At 40.0% G+C, this 20,076-nt stretch overlaps 2 protein-coding genes across 4 annotated transcripts; one reads left to right on the top strand and one right to left on the bottom strand.

The window, feature by feature from the left end:
• Positions 1-555: 555 nt before the first annotated feature.
• TRAPPC6B (trafficking protein particle complex subunit 6B) lies at positions 556-7,657 on the top strand. 2 transcript variants are annotated; one of them, XM_068398891.1, is made up of 7 exons: positions 556-708; positions 791-858; positions 2,034-2,151; positions 3,628-3,711; positions 4,759-4,852; positions 5,524-5,572; positions 6,253-7,657. In XM_068398891.1, the coding sequence occupies exons 1-6, from the start codon at positions 628-630 to the stop codon at positions 5,553-5,555; spliced, it is 477 nt and encodes a 158-aa protein (XP_068254992.1). In that variant the 5' UTR covers positions 556-627; the 3' UTR covers positions 5,556-5,572; positions 6,253-7,657. The 2 variants fall into 2 exon arrangements, with proteins under 2 accessions (XP_068254992.1, XP_068254991.1); XM_068398890.1 differs by lacking the exon at positions 6,253-7,657 and having other exon boundaries at positions 5,524-5,707.
• A 306-nt stretch (positions 7,658-7,963) lies between these two features.
• On the bottom strand, positions 7,964-17,055 carry GEMIN2 (gem nuclear organelle associated protein 2). Of its 2 annotated transcripts, XM_068399204.1 has the most exons (10): positions 16,890-17,055; positions 16,166-16,250; positions 14,908-14,997; positions 12,184-12,243; positions 11,906-12,016; positions 11,269-11,313; positions 10,463-10,531; positions 9,025-9,135; positions 8,760-8,818; positions 7,964-8,431 (listed from the first exon to the last, which is right to left on the bottom strand). In XM_068399204.1, the coding sequence occupies exons 1-10, from the start codon at positions 17,009-17,011 to the stop codon at positions 8,392-8,394; spliced, it is 792 nt and encodes a 263-aa protein (XP_068255305.1). In that variant the 5' UTR covers positions 17,012-17,055; the 3' UTR covers positions 7,964-8,391. The 2 variants fall into 2 exon arrangements, with proteins under 2 accessions (XP_068255305.1, XP_068255306.1); XM_068399205.1 differs by lacking the exon at positions 14,908-14,997.
• Positions 17,056-20,076: the final 3,021 nt, after the last annotated feature.

The following is a 20,076-nucleotide window of genomic DNA, read 5'->3' as shown; positions in this document are numbered from 1 at the left end:
GCTGCGCCAGCCGGCTCTCCGTGTAGCGGCTGTACAACTCCGTTTCTGGGCGTTGTTCCTGACGCCTGGCGTGGCGGGGGTTTTAGCTGCGCCCTTCCCCGCCGGGTGGGCGGTGCCGTTTCTGTGCAGAGGCCGGGGTGAGCCCCCAGGCGCGGAGTCCGCTGCAGCTTCACAGCAGCGGGAAGTGACGTTCTGAAGGCAATAAAAAACCCACGACCACCCGCCACCCCTTTTCGACCCTCAGCAGTACGGCGGGCGGGGGGCAGCTCCCCAGCTCCGGTCCCCCTTCACGGCACTCCCTTGTGCAGCCTCGGTTCGCGACACCGCCCGGGGCACCGGGATCTGGAAAGCGATAACGTTAAAAGGCCCTTTTCCGCCTCAGGAGAGGCTTTAGCCAGCGCCAGGCGGCGGCGGGCGGGAACGCTGAGCGGCTCCCCGACGGGGAGAACCAGTCAGGCCGCCGCTGCTGCGCCGCTCCGCCTCGGTCGGAGCATGAGAGACTGAGAAGGCCCGGCCCGCCGCACGCCCCGGCCCTCTCCCCAGCCGGAAGGGGCGGGGCGGTGGCGGCGGGCCCCTGCGGTAGCTGGCCGTTGCTGCGGCGCCGGGGAGTCCCGCTGCGGAGCGGAGATGGCGGACGAGGCGCTTTTCCTGCTGCTGCACAACGAGATGGTGGCGGGGCTGTACCGCGCCGCCGAGCAGGGCGAAGGGGTGAGTGGGGCCGGGGCCGCCCTGGGGGCCGCCGGGCAGCGGCCGGGTTAAAGCGGCGGCGGCGCCGCCTTGTGTCTTGCAGGAGAACGGGCGCTGCACCAGCAAGCTGGAGAGCATGGGCTTCCGCGTCGGGCAGGGGCTGATCGAGAGGTGAGTCCCCGCTGCTGCCGGCCCCTTGCACCGCTTCTCTTCCTGCTCCCGGGGTCGGCGGGCGTTGCTCGTCCTCGGGGGTTTTCCCCTGCGTCTGCCCGGCGAGGGCCCACGCACCCTCCATCCCGGCCTGCTGGGGCCAGGTGTGTCCGCCCGCTCGGTGGAAAGCTGCTTTGGGTGGACAGAGGGTTATGCTGCGGATGTGTTCCTCTTGCTATGCGTTCTCGCATCCTCTCCTTTGATATCTCATTCTTGCGAGGACCTGTGTTTGAATACCACAGGACAGTTTTGGAGTATGTATTTTCCCAGTGCTTTCCGTCATGAAAACTGAGTCAGGGTATATGGTTACTTTTAATACTTATAATCTTTTTTAATTGCCCTTTTTGTAGACCTACTTTTGCATGTTTTTTACTGATGGTACGCTTCATGATCTTCTTCTCTTTCTAATTTCTTTCTTAAACATAATTTTATGATTGGGTAGTCTATTTCGTTTTTCTAAAACACTCTCAGTCCTTGGAATTTCGCGACCGAGCACGTTGCCTCCTTGTTTCCCCAGGCCCTTTGGGGATGCACGATGACTTGCTGCACATCCAGCTTCAGCGCCCTCATTCTGAGGTCGTGTGGAGACTTGAGCTTCTGAAGTCCTCCTTCCGTTCAACAAAGTGGTGCTTTAGTGCTAGATAAAGACCATGGAGGAGGATAAAGGGAGCGAATTCTGAAATAAGAGAAAGAGGTTCCTTCTTGGGAAACAGGAACAAGTTTTACATGTTTGTTCCTATGTGTTAGTGCTTTTTTGCATATTTGAAGGACTCCTTCCAAGCAGTAGTATAGGTGTGAGCTTTTTGTTTATCTTCTATTTAGACATTCAGTTTAAGAGAAAACTGGTGGAGTGCTTTGCATCTTTCTGTACTTCGACTGTCTTTAATAATTGTATAATTAAAACCATTTACTCTGCTGTCATGTGACAAGTATTAAGACAATGTTTCTCTTAAGTTAAAATACTTGATGAACGCAGAGTGATGCTAGAATGATACTGAACAATGGTTGGAGAACTAATTTTTATAACAGCCTCAAAAATAATGTTGCATAGTACCCTTTTTTATTTTCTTTTTCTGTTTATTTGGTCAAGTTGTGTATACCTTCATTATTGATATATTTCTCTACTTATCTCTTAGGTTTACAAAAGATACTGCCAGGTTCAAGGATGAATTAGATATTATGAAGTTCATTTGCAAAGATTTTTGGACAACTGTATTCAAAAAACAAATAGATAACCTAAGGACTAATCATCAGGTACTAAAGCTGTAGAATAAGATTTAGCTTACAGAATCAGTAACAGTTTTGAGTTACTAGCGCATTTTTTTGTTTTTCTTGGTCTAGAATGAATGACCTCTAAGAAACCGAATGTGTTCTTTATTTCTTTTGTTAAAAAAGCAGGTTTTGAGCTTCCTGTAGCATGTAGCTTCAGAATACAGTGTAATAATTGCTTGTGATGTCTTTATCGCCAACCTGTTTGAAAAGACTAAATGCTTTGAATGTCATGTCCGCTGTTGCAGAGTTACAAACTGACAGGACAGTAACGGTTACAGTTGATTAACACTTAAACAGGAACTTTTTGATGTATTTTCCAAGAAATTGTAGTAGAAAACTAGTGACAGTGATATTGCTGTCTTCACATCTATTTAAATAGAATAGCTGCCTTGAAGTAAATTTTTTTGTTTTAAAAAATATTTAGTTTTCAGCAGTTGAGACAGTGCACTCTACTGAACATGCTTGTATAAGAAACAGCTGAAAAACTTCCCAGATTTGCATGTTGATGACATTGCCGTGTATGTATGGCCTTTTCTATATCAATAGCCACAGTTCTTAAAGCAAGATCAAAATAATTTAAGGAGCCATTTTACTAGAGTAAAAAATCTTTTTCCTTTTGAAGGACTTGGTTTTCTTATAGCCATTTTCCTGTTGTATCAAAGTAGGAACAAGAGTATTTGTACAAGGATTGTGCCAAATAAAATGGCACACTTATTTTTCGGTGAGCTGTTTATCAAGTAATAACTTTAACTGATGATAATTACCTTAGAAATCAGTTTTCGAATTCAAAGAAAGCTGCAGTATTGAGCTTAGGTCTCAATTGTATATGCAGCCTTAATTTAATTTCAAGAGTTATGAAGTTCTGAAGTAGCACAGTCATTAGCAAAGAAATGAAAATGACAGGTGTAGATTAAGCTATACTGTGTTCATACTTGTTAAAATGCATATTGTGGAAAAAAATTGTAATGTAGAAAACACTAGACTTTTATCACCTGCTGCGTGTTGTTGCCTGTATTGCTATTAAAGGTAATTCTCGCTGAATTTGAGAATCAGAATAGTGAATTGCACACCAAATGAAGATTAATATTTGAATGTAAAAATCAGCATGCATTTGATACATTACCAAAGACTTTGTAATATGGAACTATTGTTTCTGAGCACTGGAAGGACTCTTCCAAGAAGAATGTAAATAAAGATTTTTTTAGGTTAACTGATCATATCATTATCTAGGGTTTTTTTTGTAAACTCAAAATTAAGTGCCTTTTATTTTGTTTTGATATTTCATGTAAGTAAATAATACAATTTAAACTTAAATTGCATATACCTTAATCTAAAATTTCAGTTTTCAACCTGAAAACATTCATATTTTATCTACAAATCAAATTGCTTCACATAAAATGTTGATTACATGTTACCGCATATGCAACTAAAAAACTTTTTTTTTTTTTAAAAAAACAGGGTATTTATGTCCTTCAAGACAATAAATTTCGTCTCTTGACACAAATGTCTGCAGGAAAGCAGTATTTAGAACATGCACCAAAGGTACTCTTCAGTTTTATCCATGGGATCTACCAGTTTGATTTGAATTATCTTGGATCTATTAATAATAACTTTAAATTTTGTAATTGAATGGATACAAACTCTTCAAAAGGGCAGCTAAAGTTTAGTCTCCAAAACCTGTTCTTTTTAGAAATGCTTTTTTCAGAACAGTGGATTTGATTTATGGTTCAAGAAAGGGTCATAGGCATTCTGAAACTTGCTGTTCTCATGTTGGAGTTACTTGATGGTAGGAGCTGGTCTGTCACTATCTGCCACTATCACACAAACTCTTTCACTTTGGAAAGCATATGCTTTCAGAAGCTTTTTTAACATTTCCAAAACTTATTTGGAAGATGCTATTTTTTACCTAGAACAAGCTTCAGAGATTATTTGAACATTCAGAAAGATCTTCCACCAATTAAAAATAGCTTTGAGTGTAGATGCTGAGTTAGAGTAATAGTTTAAGTAAGTGAAATCAGTGCCTCTGCAGAACTTCTTGTAAAGCACTTTGGTTCAGGTGGATGTAAGAAATGGGGCATTCAGTTCCATTTTATGGTTTCTTAATTCTTGATCTTCTTAATCATCACAGTTGCAGGATACTGTCCTTGGGATTTTTTTTGGTGTTTGGTGAGGTGTTTCTTCTGTTTTGCAATAAATATTCTAAATATCTGCAGGCCCTTGTATTCTAAGATGCGGCCTGTGCTATCTTGGACTGTTTCTCCTTCGTTGACTTTAATAGCAGTTGCTAATTTCAGCCAAGTCTCAGGAGTAATTGTTTTAAGGATATTAAGTTCCTACAGGTTTAATGGAAATAGAAATAAGTGACTGAAGATAGTGCTTCTAACAAGCGAAATCTGTATTGTGAGCTCTGCTGTACCAAATATCGGAGCTTTTATCATTAGAGACATGACGAAGTCTCTCAAGCACAGTAACAAACTCCATAGTTTTATATTGTCCAAGTGTTAAGTCTTGTTCTTAAGTACTTAGTTTCAATCTTTAGCAACAAGCTTCACCTGTGACACTTATTTAAAGTGCAACTTTTATATTTAGTATTTAGCATTTACTTGTGGACTAATCAGAGGAGGCCTATCGAATTTGGGAATAAAGAGTATTGTCACAGCTGAAGTTTCATCCATGCCTGCATGTAAGTAGTTCTTGGAGTATTCAACTATTAGCTCACTTGGTAACTTTCCTTACTGACTTCATCACTGTATAAGCATTTATCAAGGTGGGATTAGTTTGAAGCTGCTGGGCCATAGGAGTCGATATGAACTTCAGGATATGGCTTGTCAGTAAATGCTTTAGTGTTTAGAAAATACTGACACAGGGTGAACTGTATTGAGTGGAAAGGAAAAATAAAAAGTATTTACATTTGGAAGCATCAAATGCATAAGGATGTAAGTCCAGAAGGCTATTTGAAAAAATGAAGATAAAACCAACTAGATACATGCTCTTTCTCTACAGATGTCATTAGGAAAGTTAGTGAGTGAAGTCCACTGTAAACTACCCAAGCTGCTTAAGGTGGATTTAAAAATTTCCACAGATGTTACACAAATTTAAAATTTAGCTGACAAAACTGTTGTGATGTGGGACGTGGATCAGCTTAAACAAACAAACAAAAAGAACGAAAAAGCTGTTCAGCTGGAGTTAAATTTAAACGCTAAATTTAAATAATGGCTAGATTGTTCACAATGAAATTGTAAGATTGAAATGTTCCTTACTATTTCTTTTGACAAAATGATTGCAAGAAAATAATTACTTGGAAAAATAACTCTAAAGGTAATACTTTGATCTGACTTTGCTTTTTCTTTGCAGGTAAATTTCAGGTGATGATACAGAAGATGTAGAGCACATTCCAATCTGGGTATCTACCTTAAAAATCTTTTTGTGTGTGGATTCAGTATCTTCGTTTAGCTTTGGATGTAGCTTGTAAATTATAGCAGTGTGCAGCACAATTCCAAAACGCATAATAAATGTTCATCAAAATAACTTAACACTATCCTTGTATCGTGGTATGAAATTTATTCTATACCAAGGTATTACTGTCCACACAGTAAGAACTGTCTACTCAGAAGTTTTCAGCAAAATATTTCAATTACCAAAACAGCACATATGGAAGACCCAGAGGCATGTTTTGAGAACAGAGTAAAAGCCTGACCAAGACTAAATTGAAATAAGAAACTAATGTGTTTTGTGTCACCTAACATGAATGCCCAACTGCTACCTTTCCCTATTCACTCTGAACTGTGAGGCAGCAATTGCTTTTGTCTTTTTTGGAGGAAGCCATTAGCACATGAACCAACAGCCTTCATTAACTGTGTTCAGTGGAGGCTTAGTTCCTTTGTTCGAATGATACGGGGCAGTAGAAAAGAGAACTTATATCTACATAGTTAAACAGTTTCTCCTGCCTCCCTAAAATTAGCAGCTGCTTTTTGTGTCAGAGTAACTTTACAGCTAAGGTCATCTGTAATGGCTAAAAAAGGAAATTTGTTTTCACTTGTTTTGCATAAACTCAATATTAACATAATTGTTTTTAATTGCTAGCTACAACTCACTTCTGTAATGAGTGTGTGCAGGAAGATGATTAGGCCTGCAAGAAGCTATAAAGACATCACCAGGACTCTTGAGGACACTGGGGTTTGCTAGATACTACTTGTTACAAGATTTGCATAACAATACTTATCTTGCTGTAGGTAAGCATGAAAACATCTTGTTAAAACTTTTAATGAATTTTGCTGTAAGACTTTTCTGTTGGCAGGTTCAGGCCTTACACTTCAAATGAATCACAGTAGAAACTTAGGGTGTTTATTCAGAAGTGTGAGAATGCCTTGTGATTGTGATTCACTTCCTACTTTGAGAGCAGTAAACAACAGGCTAACTAGAAAAGCCTAACATGTTAAAATAGCACCTTTGATTGACTGTTGTAACTACCTACCTTCTGTGTTGGGAGAAGTGTATGTTGTCCAGTTGCATGGTGGGCAAGAACAGTGGAAGCTAAGCTCTAGGGAAGGTCTGAAGTTTATAATGGATCAAGTCTTTTTAGATAGCTGTTACAAGCTGGCAAGCTATAGATTATACAGGTGATAACCAGGGGTTTATTATACTTAAACTGTGACCAAATTCTGATCTTTTCAGGTGCTGTGAATGCTAGTTCAGATTTGTTGTAGCTGAATAACTGGACAGCTCTAGGAAACATCTAGAGCAGAACTTGAACTAGCAGAATGCTGTCCCACTGTTTATAGAACTAGCAAAGATGAAAGTAACTACAGTAGTATGGTACTCGGGGGTTCAGCTGTTTGACTGATTGAAAACGCTGGGTTCTTACACTGGTAGTGTATAGGGAGGCTGTGGTTGTTTGCCTTTATAACTCAATTTGTTTGAAAATGTAGGGCTAGAGAATTAGCTAACTAGTATTCTTGCATTTCATGGGTTCTTCAGTTGCCAACTCATCCTGCTTTCAACATGCCTTTTTCAACATGTTACTGAAGAGACTAGAAATAACTTGTGCTGTATGTCTAATAGATGGACATTTCAATGTCATCACATTTTAGGCATTTGCAGTGTGGCAGACATTCAGTATCAGCATATACAGAATCATTGTTACTTGCATCTCCAGAGTTAAAACTCTAGTAGTTACTGTAATTCACTTTGATTTTTCACTTGACATTTAAGACTACCATTTCAGATGCAAAAGTGCCAATCATTCAAAGACATATTAAAGGTTTATCAATAACTGATTGTGGTTAATGGTTATTTTTAATAGTGAGGGAAGGGACTTAAATTCTACAATATACAGCCAGCAGATGTCAATTAATACTGTGTATGAATTTGCTGCTATCAGCAGAATTCATAGTTCCTTTAACATGGATTTTTAATTGCTGAAGATATGTATGTACCAAGCAGATGCTGATACTCTTGGCAAAGGACTCCATGTTAAATATATAAACAGGCAAGCTAATGTATTTGTCAAGATTGTTTAATAAATGCTTCTATTAAAAGCATTGAATACAGCTGTGCAGTTTTCACTGGTTTCTGCAACTGTTTACTGGAAAATAGTATTACTTTCTCAGGAAGTAATAATTTTTATGTTTTACTAAAATAATTGTTTCAGTAACTTACTGGTTATAGTTGAACTGCTTAGCAGTTGTTTAAGCTCAGGAACCAAACCTTGAAAAAACACATCCAGCCCTAGCTGTGTAGACTTCTACAGTAAGGCTGCTGTTAAATAGCGTGAAGAATGAGAAAAGCCACAATGTTTAAGAACACTCTTTAAAATGCTTCAATTTTATTAAAAAAGCCCTCAATAGGTGCATGTTAGATAAAGAACAATCATTTGTAATGTAACCTCAGACTTCACCTAATAGCAGTGTCCACAGGATTGCTCAGATGGCAGAAATTTCTAACCAAGAATGTAGTTTACAGAAACAGTAGCTTGAAAGAGATGATGCCAGACACTTTATTGACCGTTTTACGATGATGGTGATGATGATACCGGAGACATTGACAATCTCATGCTAAAGCTCAGCTGAAGTTGTTCATAGCTGTCCCAAATGCCTTATAGTGAAGGTGTTCTGAAGGGGTTGTATAGTACTTCAGGTCTGAACAGTGCAGTGTCTTGCTGTTAACTCTGATAATGCTGTTTGTACTATGGCAATGCAAAATACTTGATATTCTCAAAACAGTCTAGGAAGGCTCATCAGCCAAGTCACGTTGATCGAAGTACCTAGTGAAGAAAGTGGGAGAATTAAGAAACCTCTAATGCAACATACTCCTTACTTTGCTCTGAGTTCTTAGACTCCTTGCTTTCTAGCTCTTCTTTCAGCATTTGTATCATAATTACAGCTTTGCAGTTCAGGGGGCTCATCTGAGGAAACCAATAAGCTTACTTTACTCTTAGGTTTATCTTAAGTTCTTTTAGCCAAGTATATTTGCTACACAGGCCCAGGATACTTTAATTGACTTCCACTTTAAAAGAATCTAGGTTAGGACAAGAGTAATCACACATTTATTCTGGACATACTTTACTGTTTTAGGTATGTAAGTTGCATTACCTGCTAACTAAGCAGATTATCAAGTTCAGAGCTGATATTTGTTCTTCATTCTTGTTCTCCTGAAAGAGAAATAAATATTAGAACAGTTCTTTTGTTACCTGTGTCAAACAGAAAAGCTGTTACGTGCTTGTAGTTTTGCCTTTGTTCTTGAACAAACTTAGGACATGAAAAATTACTTACTAAGACTTCAAGAACTGAAAAATCATCCTCCTAATAATTTGCTAACTTCAGCAAGTCCTTTGCGCAATGTTGCATTAAATCTTACCTCTAGTACTCTGACTTCTGAGCATCGTCTTGCCAGCTGTCGAATAAGGGAGTGAGCTTCAGGTAGCAAAGGTTTTTCAAGGCATGCCAACAGTGCATAAAGCCATCTACCCTGTGTGAATTCAAATAACAAAGTTTTAATTATGAGCATTTCCTTGAAGTTTCATGCAGTTCTTGTTAGTAGGCCTGGAGTGTAGGTCTCAAAACAAAGTGGCATTTAAGTGCTACTGCCAGAATTGAAACATTTGAAAGCCAAATTAGACACTACACAGTAGAATTTTGTGCCTCTAGATAAGCTTCTTGTGAGCAGTACTCCTGGATTTCCTGGTGTTTTTTGGAATATGGGTCAAGATATAAATTAATACAGCTTACACTATTAAAAGTCTGAGGGAAGGATTATTTTAGTAATATCTAAAGATTACTTGGCTATTAATTTTTAACTTCACAAACTGTGGAACAACATTCCTGAAGAGTGAATGTGTCAAGTCATATCTTTGTGGAATTAATGCTGTTAGATCAGCTTTAAGATTTGCACCACTGTGAAAACGTGTCCTTTGCATTTTACTTCATTGAATTCTACTGCATTCTTACAAACGTAACCTCTGCTACCAGTCTAACTTAATAATTTAATTCCAGCATCTAGTGGCTTTCATTATGGGAATAAACTAAGTCAATGTGCACATTCTCTGCAGCATACTGGTTAAATAGAAAACAGCCCTACAGAAAAGGACAGAACATGACAGACCTTTAAGTGACTAAAAAATTGTGAAACTGGGTTTAGTATTATGGAAGTAATTTTTCATTATTGTCTTGCTTTGTGGTCCTGAATGAGATGAGATGCATCCACCAAAGTCTTTTCTAGATACGATGCCATTACGTAGCTAGTCAATCTAGTTGTGGCCAAACTCCATGCTAATGTACCCTGTCAATCAGAATTTCTTATTAGGTTTGATTTGTCACTACACTAATGCAGCTAAGCTTTCTGGTCTGTGCTGCGTGTGGAAAGATTAAACATGTCTTTGCCAGCACACTGTCATGCATCTCCAAACTAAAATGGAGGAGTCGGTAAATACAGTGTGCAGCGCCCTGATAGCTTAAACTGGTCAGAACCAAAGCTGTTGCAGTCTGACCCTCTTCTCTCTCCACCACTGATACTCATCTAACCTTGTGGTTTAAGTTAGTGTGGGGAGCAATAAAAAGGGGAGGGGGTTTTGGCAGTACTTGATAGATCTGTATCTGTTATGTTTTGTAGTTAGCCTTCCAAAAAGTTCTGTGAATACTCATTTTGGTATCTAATCAAAGTTTTGAACGTAACTGAATATGACACACGCATCTAGAGAACTCTTTAGAAACTAAAATAATTTCATAGAAACCTATGAACAATGTATCCATTGTTTAATACATTCATGTGCAAATAGTTAGAATAAATTAAAAATTACCAGTTCTGGAGTAAATTTTTTCTCTCCAAACCAGCTTATCAGGTATTCTAAGACACTGGTTACAGTTGCCTTCAAAAGAGGAACAGAAAGAGACAATACAATACCTGCAATGTTTTGTTCTGCTGTCCTTCTACCCAAAGGATTGTATTATATATAAAGGAATATGATTTTTTTTTTAAAATATACACATGCATTTCTACTCCACTGTGATACTATATGGTATTTGTTCCAGGTTGAAGTTACATGTAAGGGTAAAGTAAGTGTTAAAGCACCAGTTCCTGGAAAGAACTTTATATAAAATGAAGTAATTTTTTGTGTTAACAAAAAGTTACGGATAAGTAGCTGCAGATTAGGAAAGAGGCATCACACTGGTTGTTTATATATAAAGGTGGCTAGTGGGAAATATAGTAGTAAAGGAAAGGTTAAGTGTGATTCTTTTAGCCTTGCAAAGTACGTAAGAGTTCACAATCAAGTTGAAGGACTGCACTTAAAAACACTAAATAAGAAATCGTAAAATGCTGTCCAGCACCTAATGGGGCATTCAGCAAAAATTCAAACATTAAATGTTCTGTAGAGAAATTACAAGGACAAAACATTCTTAAAACTAGTCATGATAAATGTTCACTAGTAAAGTTGTTTGTAGCTGAAGGCGAGATAATGATTATGTGTTTTCCTTGTAAGAGTACAATGAATAGCAGCTGTAATAAACAATTGCCTACCCTAGCACAGAAAAATAGATAAGACAACAGATAGAATATGAGAAATAATGACTTATGCAATGTCACTATTCTAAGAGGTAGGCTTACCTGATTCATTCTGCTTACAATACTTAGCAAAGGGGGAAAGCCGACCTGAAAAAAATCAAGTTGGAAAATGCAGACATTATCATATACATTTTTTTCTAATTTAGAACATACTAACATTTTAACTTGATGCTCAGACATTTGTAGTGATTTGAAAGTCTGTTCTGAGTTTTGAAATCTACTAAAAAAATCTTCAAGCAAGTTAAAGATAAGGTCCAGTCAAACTTGGTATCAAAGAACCTCGCTTTTCCTGTTATTTGTTAAAGTTTTGTTTTTTCAAAATGGTGCAGTGAAGGCCATGTTTGTAGGGCGGCATGTATGAGGAGAAGAACCGCATCACCATTCCACAAAACACTGAAGCAGACTATGCAGAAAGCTTTCCCTTCAGTTCAGTGAGCAACAAAGTAGTGCACTTTAGCTGATAACAGATGAAAGCATTCTTCAACTTTTTGACAGAAGGGATAGACTTGTTCTCTGCTTTGCTCAGTTTCCACTTAAAAGGGAACAAAAATGGGGCTTTCTGGGCTCACCAGAGAGCCTACTTTCTATTTAGCCCAAAGTGGTAATAAACAGTAGGGTTGTTTCTGGCAGTTATTCTTGAAAATAGCAGCTGAGAATCAGATAGAAGTCCTATACTCACCTTTATGTAATCAATTCCTAGACTTTCATTATCAGATAGTGCATCTATTTCTGAGAACACTTTTTCACCCAGGCAGAACTTCTTCCAGCCTTCTTCATCCTCTGATTTTGGCTGAAGTAAATAAAAATAAATGAAAACTGTGAAATATTGCTGTCTTGAAGACACTGAAGAAAAGACTTGATAATATTCACAAGTTGTTGCGTTAAACTGTAAAGCAAAATTAACCATGGATTTGATGACTGGAAAAAAGCCATAGCTCTGTTATGAACTCTACTCACCAGAGTAACATTGCTGTCCAAATGTTGTGACCGCCAGTGATTTCTGTGCTTGTTCAGGCTCTGAGTAATTAAAACAAAGTCATATCACAGTTTAACTTTGCAGTTATTTTATCCTAGCCATAACTGCTCTTCATTATTCTTAAAATGTGTAAAAAGTATATTTTATGATGTTCTATAATCAGTAGAGGCATAACTGGCTAAATATTTCCCATGCCTCTTAGTATAAATGTAACTAAGTTGCTTATGCTGGGTTTTTGGAAGTAAAGTTAAAGCTGAAGGAATTTTAAAGTCTGCTACATAAAGTTGAGGTAATAAGCTTTAATATTCTTCTAGACTTTTCTTGGTATAACAAGCTTGAGAAAAAAAAATTTCATTTAGTCCAAAAGCACACATAAAGCCAACACCCTGCTTCCAACGGTGGTCTGTATCTGTATCAGATGTCTACAGAACTGTTAGAAAGAAGGCAAGTGTGCTTACCTAGTATATTTCTTCTACCTGACAGGGACAAATTGGCCTGCTGGACAGTTTCCTGTACAGAGGTGTAAATTTTTGTAACAGAAGAAATTTTTCCCCCAATGCAGTTGTTATTGTAGTAGTAAAAATGACCACTAAAACTGCTCTTAAGTAACAGTAGCTGATGCATAGTGTTTGAACAAATGCCTTCTGATGCTCTTTTTTCTCTTAAATATTTTTTAGGATATTTGCATACTTCACTGTTAATTCTGGCACAGATGAGAGGACAACTGATTTGTGTATAAAAGAAATATCTGTACAGTGAATTAATGCCTTTAGGTGTCAGTTTCCTTAGTTCTACTAAAACCTTAGATTACGCCTAATATACAGTATGTAGTGTGATGCCTTGTAGAAATAGGGGCTAGCTCAGTTAATGGTTACAATGTAGATGTAGTAGTACAGATCTCCACCTTCACTGATTTACTTCCCTGAAAAAACAGGGTAAATGGAAAGTTCAGTACTACAGCAGCTTCAGTGCAGTTCATTATACTTCAGTTACTTGAGGTACTCCTACAATGCAGTATCAGTGCATTGTAAACATGCCTTCTGCAGTACTGGAGTCATAAATGATCTCTACCTACATGTTTATTATGTTGTGCATTTCACCCTGTTCGAACTGTGGATAGAGAGAGAGACTGCTCAGTTCTCTGTTTTTGTTCTGTTATTTAAGACCAGGGTGCAAATGTGGTAGGAAAGATTTAAGTCTGGGCTAACACTACAACCTTACAAATACATTTTACCAAATCACTATTTCCCCTCATAATGGGTGCCACCCCTATCAACAGCATCCTAAATAGGCAGCATGTTCTATGTATGTGAATCTTCTGGTGGGAGAGAATCCACTTTTTTTTCAGTTAATGTTGAGTTCTGCAGAACATTCATGCTAGCACTAGGTTTTAATATAACTGCATAACATCATAGAGATTTTTGTCCTCCCTCAGGTACTCCATATCATTTAATCTAAATACAGACAGATATTTTTGAAGAAGAAGGTTTTTTTTTTAAAGATGACTCTCTCAAGAGTTTTATCAGAGGTTTAAAAGCCCCACAGTATATACTCAATTCTTTTTCAAGAACTTAAAACATTTGCCTACAAACATCTGTCCTACCATAAAGTCATAACATTTCCATAATTTGGAGGCCTGTGTCTAGCAGAGTCCCTCAAGGGTCGGTACTGGGACCAGTACTATTCAATATATTCATTAATGACTTGGATGAGGGAATAGAGTGCACTGTCAGCAAGTTCGCTGATGACACCAAACAGGGAGAAGTGGCTGACACACCAGAAGGCTGCGCAGCCATTCAGAGAGACCTAGACAGGCTGGAGAGTTGGGCGGGGAGAAATTTAATGAAATATAACAAGGGCAAGTGTAGAGTCCTGCATCTGGGCAAGAACAACCCCATGTATGAGTACAAGTTGGGGACAGACCTGTTGGAGAGCAGCGTAGGGGAAAGGGACCTGGGGGTCCTAGTGGACAGCAGGATGACCATGAGCCAGCAGTGTGCCCTTGTGACCAAGAAGGCCAATGGCATCCTGGGGTGTATTAGAAGGGGTTTGGTTAGCAGGTCAAGAGAGGTTCTCCTCCCCCTCTACTCTGCCCTGGTGAGGCCACATCTGGAATATTGTGTCCAGTTCTGGGCCCCTCAGTTCAAGAAGGACAGGGAACTGCTAGAGAGAGTCTAGCGCAGAGCCATGAAGATGATTAGGGAGTGGAACATCTCCCTTATGAGGAGAGGCTGAGGGAGCTGGGTCTCTTTAGCTTGGAGAAGAGGAGACTGAGGGGTGACCTCATTAATGTTTCTAAATATGTAAAGGGCAAGTGTCATGAGGATGGAGCCAGGCTCTTCTCAGTGACACCCCTTGACAGGACAAGGGGCAATGGGTGCAAGCTGGAACACAGGAGGTTCCACATAAATATGAGGAAAAACTTCTTTATGGTGAGGGTGACCGAACACTGGAACAGGCTGCCCAGAGAGGTTGTGGAGTCTCCTTCTCTGGAGACTTTCAAAACCCGCTTGGATGCGTTCCTCTGTGATATGATCCAGGTAATCCTGCTCCGTCAGGGGGATTGGACTAGATGATCTTTCGAGATCCCTTCCAGTTCCTAACATTCTGTGATTCTGTGATAATACATATAAGGTTATCCCCCGTAAAGCACAGATGCATTCTATCTAGACAGGACAAGTCCCCTCACACACACTATTTTGTACCTGACGAACAGCTGAAAAATTGGCTACTTGCTGCTGCTGCCACTTCAGCGTTGGAGAGTATCCTTCAGGAGCAGGCTGACATCCAGAAATCTAAGAAAACACTAGCAATAATTAAGAAGAATCCTTAAGAGCAAGAGAATCAATAAATGTCTGCTATCAGGTACGCAGTATCCTTTAAATCTTCATTTAAGAAAGGTAATTTCATGACCACATCCAAGACTGACTTAACAAGACAAAATTTCTCCTGTTTGACTCTTCCCGTATGCAAATAAGAAGGAAAACTAAGTATCCAAAACACAACGTAAAAGCATTATTTAAGGTCTTCTTTTTAGCAATTGTTTTGCCTTAATTTCCCTGTTTATAAGAAGCCGGGTGCTGTTTCCTTATCTTGGGCAGATTCTATGAATCTTAGGTGCTCTACTTGCCAAGATGATAAGTTGAGAAAGACAGAAGACCACAAAAGTATCTTCTAGAAAATTAACTCTGACCGTTAAGTAGATATAACCTCTTTGAAGATCAGCATGAAAGTGATAGTTTAAAAAAAAAAAATCTTTCTAGAAATGTTTAAGAATGCCACTACAAAGAGATGAGACAAATGAAAACAATGGTCATAGAAGTTACATGGCCCATATGTCAGTACTAGAAACTTTTCTTTAACAATCTCATTGTAAAATTTCAGATTACACAGTTCTCACTAGAGAAGGGCAAACTTGCTCTCTTGAACTATTTGAAAGCAGATTAAAAACCAAGCTGGCAAGGCAATGTGACAACAGAAAAATCTGCTTGGGCAGTAAGGAAAAATTCCAGTAAAACATTCCACCAAAAAGGAAAGAAGTGGTGCTAGAGTTTCATCTTAACTTCAGTGAAGCTTAGCTGCACTTACTACCCTTACCCTAGATACATGTTTAAATGTAAATATAAGTATGGAGTATCTTTCCTCTAAAGTTTATGCAGGTTTTACGATTAAATATTTGTAAAATTTAATGCAACATTTGATTACATCAGGCAGTAAAATAGTCTGCTGTGTATCAAATAGTATGGATATTACCAATTTAAATCACTTAGACTGCTGTTAGCCAGCAGCTGAACAGGTGTTTCTTCAGACTGAGACAGTTAATTCTGTAGATGCTTTTAAAATCCAGCAGTGCTATTTAGTTATGCCAACCACTCCCCAGAATTAGTACAAACATTCTATTAACAACTTTCCCCTTAATTTTTTTTCTCTCAAAACAAAACATATAAAAGCTGTCAAACTTACTGAAATGTTTACTGTCTGCTTCTTTCTCAATTTTTTGGGGTCTATTTGTGCCACGACCACATCTGGGCATCGGGCTGCTTCAATCCTACAAAACAAAATCAAGTGGCTACATTTTTTCCTTTTTGTAACAGCTGGTTGTATGCTGGATGTCTCTGAAACACTGCACCTGCAGAAATCTTCAGGAATGTAAAACACTGGCTATACCGGCAATTCTTACAGAAGTCACAGACCGAGTACTCTCAGGCTCTACGTGACTGCTCTGGCCTCCTCGAAGCTTGCTTACATCCTAACTCGGCTGAAGTGCGGCAACGCTTCCCGCAGCGAGGCCTGGGGAGGCACCTGCTGCTGCTGGCACGGAGGGCCAAGCACCGCACCTCCCATCTTTCTGCGGGAAACGGCAGGGCCAGCCCTCACCACCGCGGATTGCTGGGGAGCAGCGAGCCCGCCGAGGCAGGCGCGGCAGCGGCCCTGGGGAAGTAGCAGCCTCGCAGAAAGCGGATGGGTTTAGACCCGATGCCGCACGGGATCCCACCGCACCGGGAGCACTGGGGAAACAGGTCTTCTGGCTGCGGCTAGAGGTTAGCGGTAGCTTTCGACACGACACACGCGAAGCTCGGCCCGGGCAGCACCGGTGGCCGCGCCGCTCTGGCGGGAGGGTGTGACGGCGGCGGGCCCGGCCAGCCGCCCCGGCCCGCGGGAGCTCGGCCCTCCACCCGCCACTTACTGGACGCGCTTCAGGTACTCCTGGGGCGTCCTGGGAGGCACCGTGGGGTCGAAGTCCTCGGCCAAGTCACAATCATCCACGGGCAGTAGCCGCGGCATCAGCTCCTCCACGCCCGACTCCATGGTCGCCCCGCCTCTCCGGAGGCGGGGGGGCGCCGCGGGGGCCGGTCCGACACCACGCAGGCGCGCTGGGAGGCTGCGCGAGGCGCGGGCTGATCTCGCGAGAGCGGCGGGGCGGGGCGGGGACGTGTGGGCCCTTACGGCGACGCTGGGGCCTCCCCGCGGTGCTCGCAGCCTGCCCAGCACCGGCGGGCGCGTCCCGGGGCACTCGGGATTAGCGCCTCACGGAGCGCCTCCTGGGCGCGGTGCCGTTGTAAACGCCTCAGGGGCTCCCGTCGCGTCTCGGTCCTTGCGCCCGGATAAGGGTGCGTTGGTGTCGCGCTCTGACGTGCAGTGATACTGTGTGGGGCCCTGAGGGGCGGCCTGCTTTGGAGGTTGTGGCTGTCCTGAAAACCCAGGGAGGGGAATAAAAGGAAATTTGGCCGAAGAGCAGTGCAGAAAGTGGTTGTGCCAATTTACAGCCTACCAAACTAGACCCATTTCTGGTGAATTGGTGTAAACCTTTAATAACCATTTTTATTAGGCCCTGTGCCATTATTCAAACATACCATAGTTTTTTGCAAGTGGTTCTTTAAAACTCATCCATTATTTTTTTCTGTTCTACCTGTGGACATCCAGTAATAATACTACTTGTCCTTTCCTTGAAATGGCTTTGAGATCTCCAGTTGAAACATGTTACATAAAAGTTAATTGCTATAAATTTAAACAGTTCTCATTCTGGAAGGGTCAATGCCTGAGTTTTTTATTTGGTTGCTGTATGAGTTTATCTAAATAGTATTATGTGGGAGTATCCACACCCCACATGCCAAATCAAAAGCAAGGTAGCATTAGCACAAAGAGGGGATGCTTCTCAGTTAAGATAAAAAGTGGAAGGATAATGCTGTAAGAATTTACATTATGAAATTCCTGTTAAGCAAAATGTCAATCTGTAAATTATTTTTCCTATTAGTTCTGCTGCATGCAAAGTCAGTTTAGCGCTACCCAGTCTGTCTAGTAGATCAGAGTAGCTCTAAATACTTATGACGTAAGTTCAAAAAAAGCAATGCTTTTTTTTCCTGCAAGGCTGTATTTTAGCAGTTCTGAACAAACATCTACCCTAACTCCTCCTCTCCACTGGCTTTTGTTTGTTTTAAGGTATTTCCAAAACCACCTACGTGTAACAGGGAGTTTTAATTCTGAAACCCAGATCTAATGTCCTAGTTGAGTATGCAACAATTGCAGTCACCACTAGAAATAAAATGTGCTTAGCTAGAACTACAGTGCTATCTCTGGAAAGGCTGACCAATGGTCAAGACAAAAACTTTGATGAGTCCAGCTGTAAAAAGTTCTAATACTCTGGTTATATTCAGAACTTGTTTTTTCTATTTGTTGTGAAGTCAAGAACTATGAACAGAAAGGAAATCCACAGATATAACAGGCTTTATATATACTTTCTATCTTTAGATTACTTTTTCTGGACATTTCCATTGATCCTTTTTAAATGAAGTAATGTATTTTTAATTATTACAGATAGATAGTCTTCCACAGATAATAAAATTGTTCCTAACAAGTTTTACCAACGATGTTGATGCAGTGGCTAGCAAATATGACACAGTGGAGGAAGAGGAAAAAGAAACTGGAAATGAGTGTTCTTTCTCCTGAACTGCGTAGGCATTATGGAAGAGTATTTTTCCAAAGAAAGGGTGAGTTGCCATCAGTGGATATGCAGTGCTAACTAAAAAAAAAAATCTAACACGTAAACTAAAAATTCTACATTAAGAAAAATGAAATGCTTTCACTGTACATTCTGATACTGGGGGATAATAAATTATTTTCTTATAGTGTGTATACACCATGTTAGGATCCTATTTTGTGTTCTATTTTTTTGCTTCTTGCTTTTCTCTGGGGTTTGCACTATCCTAACAGCTGCAAGACATTTCTTGAAGTTTAGAGTGTTGTATTGAGTCATTATGTAATGAAATCTAATTGTGCTAATGACTGATTAAAAATACTGTATACCTTTTATTTGTAGTGAACTTTCAGAATAGCATACTTTCCTGTTCTTCCTCCTTCCCTTTTAAGTGTCTGTAAGTGTCGGTTGCCTCTTTTTCTCTTGTTGTCTGTAAAGTTCATCCTGCATTTCTGACTTTGGGACTTGCCTCTTTTCAGTGTAACTTTCTGAAAATATTTCACAGAGCATTTGAGTACTTTTGAAATTAGAACACTGAATTGCTTTCTGTGCATCTGTTTGAAGTTCGCCCTGTTGTGGATTTTTGGTTTTGTCTTTTTTTTTTACAAACTGAGGAGGTTACGTGTCCTTGGCAAGCTCCAGCTTAATACTCCCACAACTGGCAGTGAGACGTGGAAATTTGTGGACGTGGAAATTTAAAATCCCTCCCTTTAAGTTCTGCTGTTGTTTACCTGCTCATGTTTTTAGACTGAAGAGGACTGGCAAACAATACTGGAGATGGTAATGGCATAGAAATTCTATCATCATAATTACATTTGACATATAAGGAAAGAGGATAAGGATGTTTTAGTCATTTATTGGTTGGTGATCATAGCATGTTTTCACAGTTGCTGCGAAGGAGGACACGGTAGTCAGCAGAATGTTTTCCAGTCCTCCCCCATGTCCGGATTGGTTGCACTGAGATATCTCAGGAAAGACTGAAGTTAGTATTCTAGCCTTTTGTGGCAGGCTTCTTTAAAACGATTCTGAAGTGCTCTGAAACCTAAGTGTCACTATAACTTGGGTTTGGGGGGAAAAAAAGATAACCACACTAACAAAAAAAAACCTGAACAAAACTGTACAGTTATGGCTATGTGAAAGTTATTGTGTGGATAGTAAATAAACATGTTATATGTCTACATATTTATAAATATGAGATAAAGTATTGTCTCAGGCTAAAAACCACCAGGAATATAATTTCAATATATTTTTTCCTAGGTAATCCAAAGAAACATGTAAACAATCCTCCAGATTAAAAAGTTGCCATAAATACACATGGTGAAAGGCAGGCAACAAGCAGGGTGAATTCAAGGGCTCCCAGAAGCCCGGCTGGCTCCGTCCCGAGGATTTCGTTCAAACA

The sequence above is a fragment of the Nyctibius grandis genome, chromosome 4, assembly GCF_013368605.1.
Source record: "Nyctibius grandis isolate bNycGra1 chromosome 4, bNycGra1.pri, whole genome shotgun sequence".
NCBI lineage: Eukaryota > Metazoa > Chordata > Aves > Nyctibiiformes > Nyctibiidae > Nyctibius > Nyctibius grandis.
This window is presented reverse-complemented; position numbering and strand designations above follow the sequence as displayed.

What these genes read in the sequence shown, in the direction of transcription:
- GEMIN2 (XM_068399204.1), bottom strand. Translation starts at nt 17,011, where the DNA reads ATGGAGTCGGGCGTGGAGGAGCTGATGCCGCGGCTACTGCCCGTGGAT. An exon ending in TTGTAAGCAGAATGAATCAG is followed by an intron (nt 10,532 to 11,268) that starts GTAAGCCTACCT and finishes CCTCTTTTGAAG; the next exon opens with GCAACTGTAACCAGTGTCTT. An exon ending in CAGAAGTCAGAGTACTAGAG is followed by an intron (nt 8,819 to 9,024) that starts GTAAGATTTAAT and finishes TTTCTCTTTCAG; the next exon opens with GAGAACAAGAATGAAGAACA.
- TRAPPC6B (XM_068398891.1), top strand. Translation starts at nt 628, where the DNA reads ATGGCGGACGAGGCGCTTTTCCTGCTGCTGCACAACGAGATGGTGGCG. An exon ending in CCGCCGAGCAGGGCGAAGGG is followed by an intron (nt 709 to 790) that starts GTGAGTGGGGCC and finishes TGTGTCTTGCAG; the next exon opens with GAGAACGGGCGCTGCACCAG. An exon ending in ATTTAGAACATGCACCAAAG is followed by an intron (nt 3,712 to 4,758) that starts GTACTCTTCAGT and finishes TTTTATATTTAG; the next exon opens with TATTTAGCATTTACTTGTGG.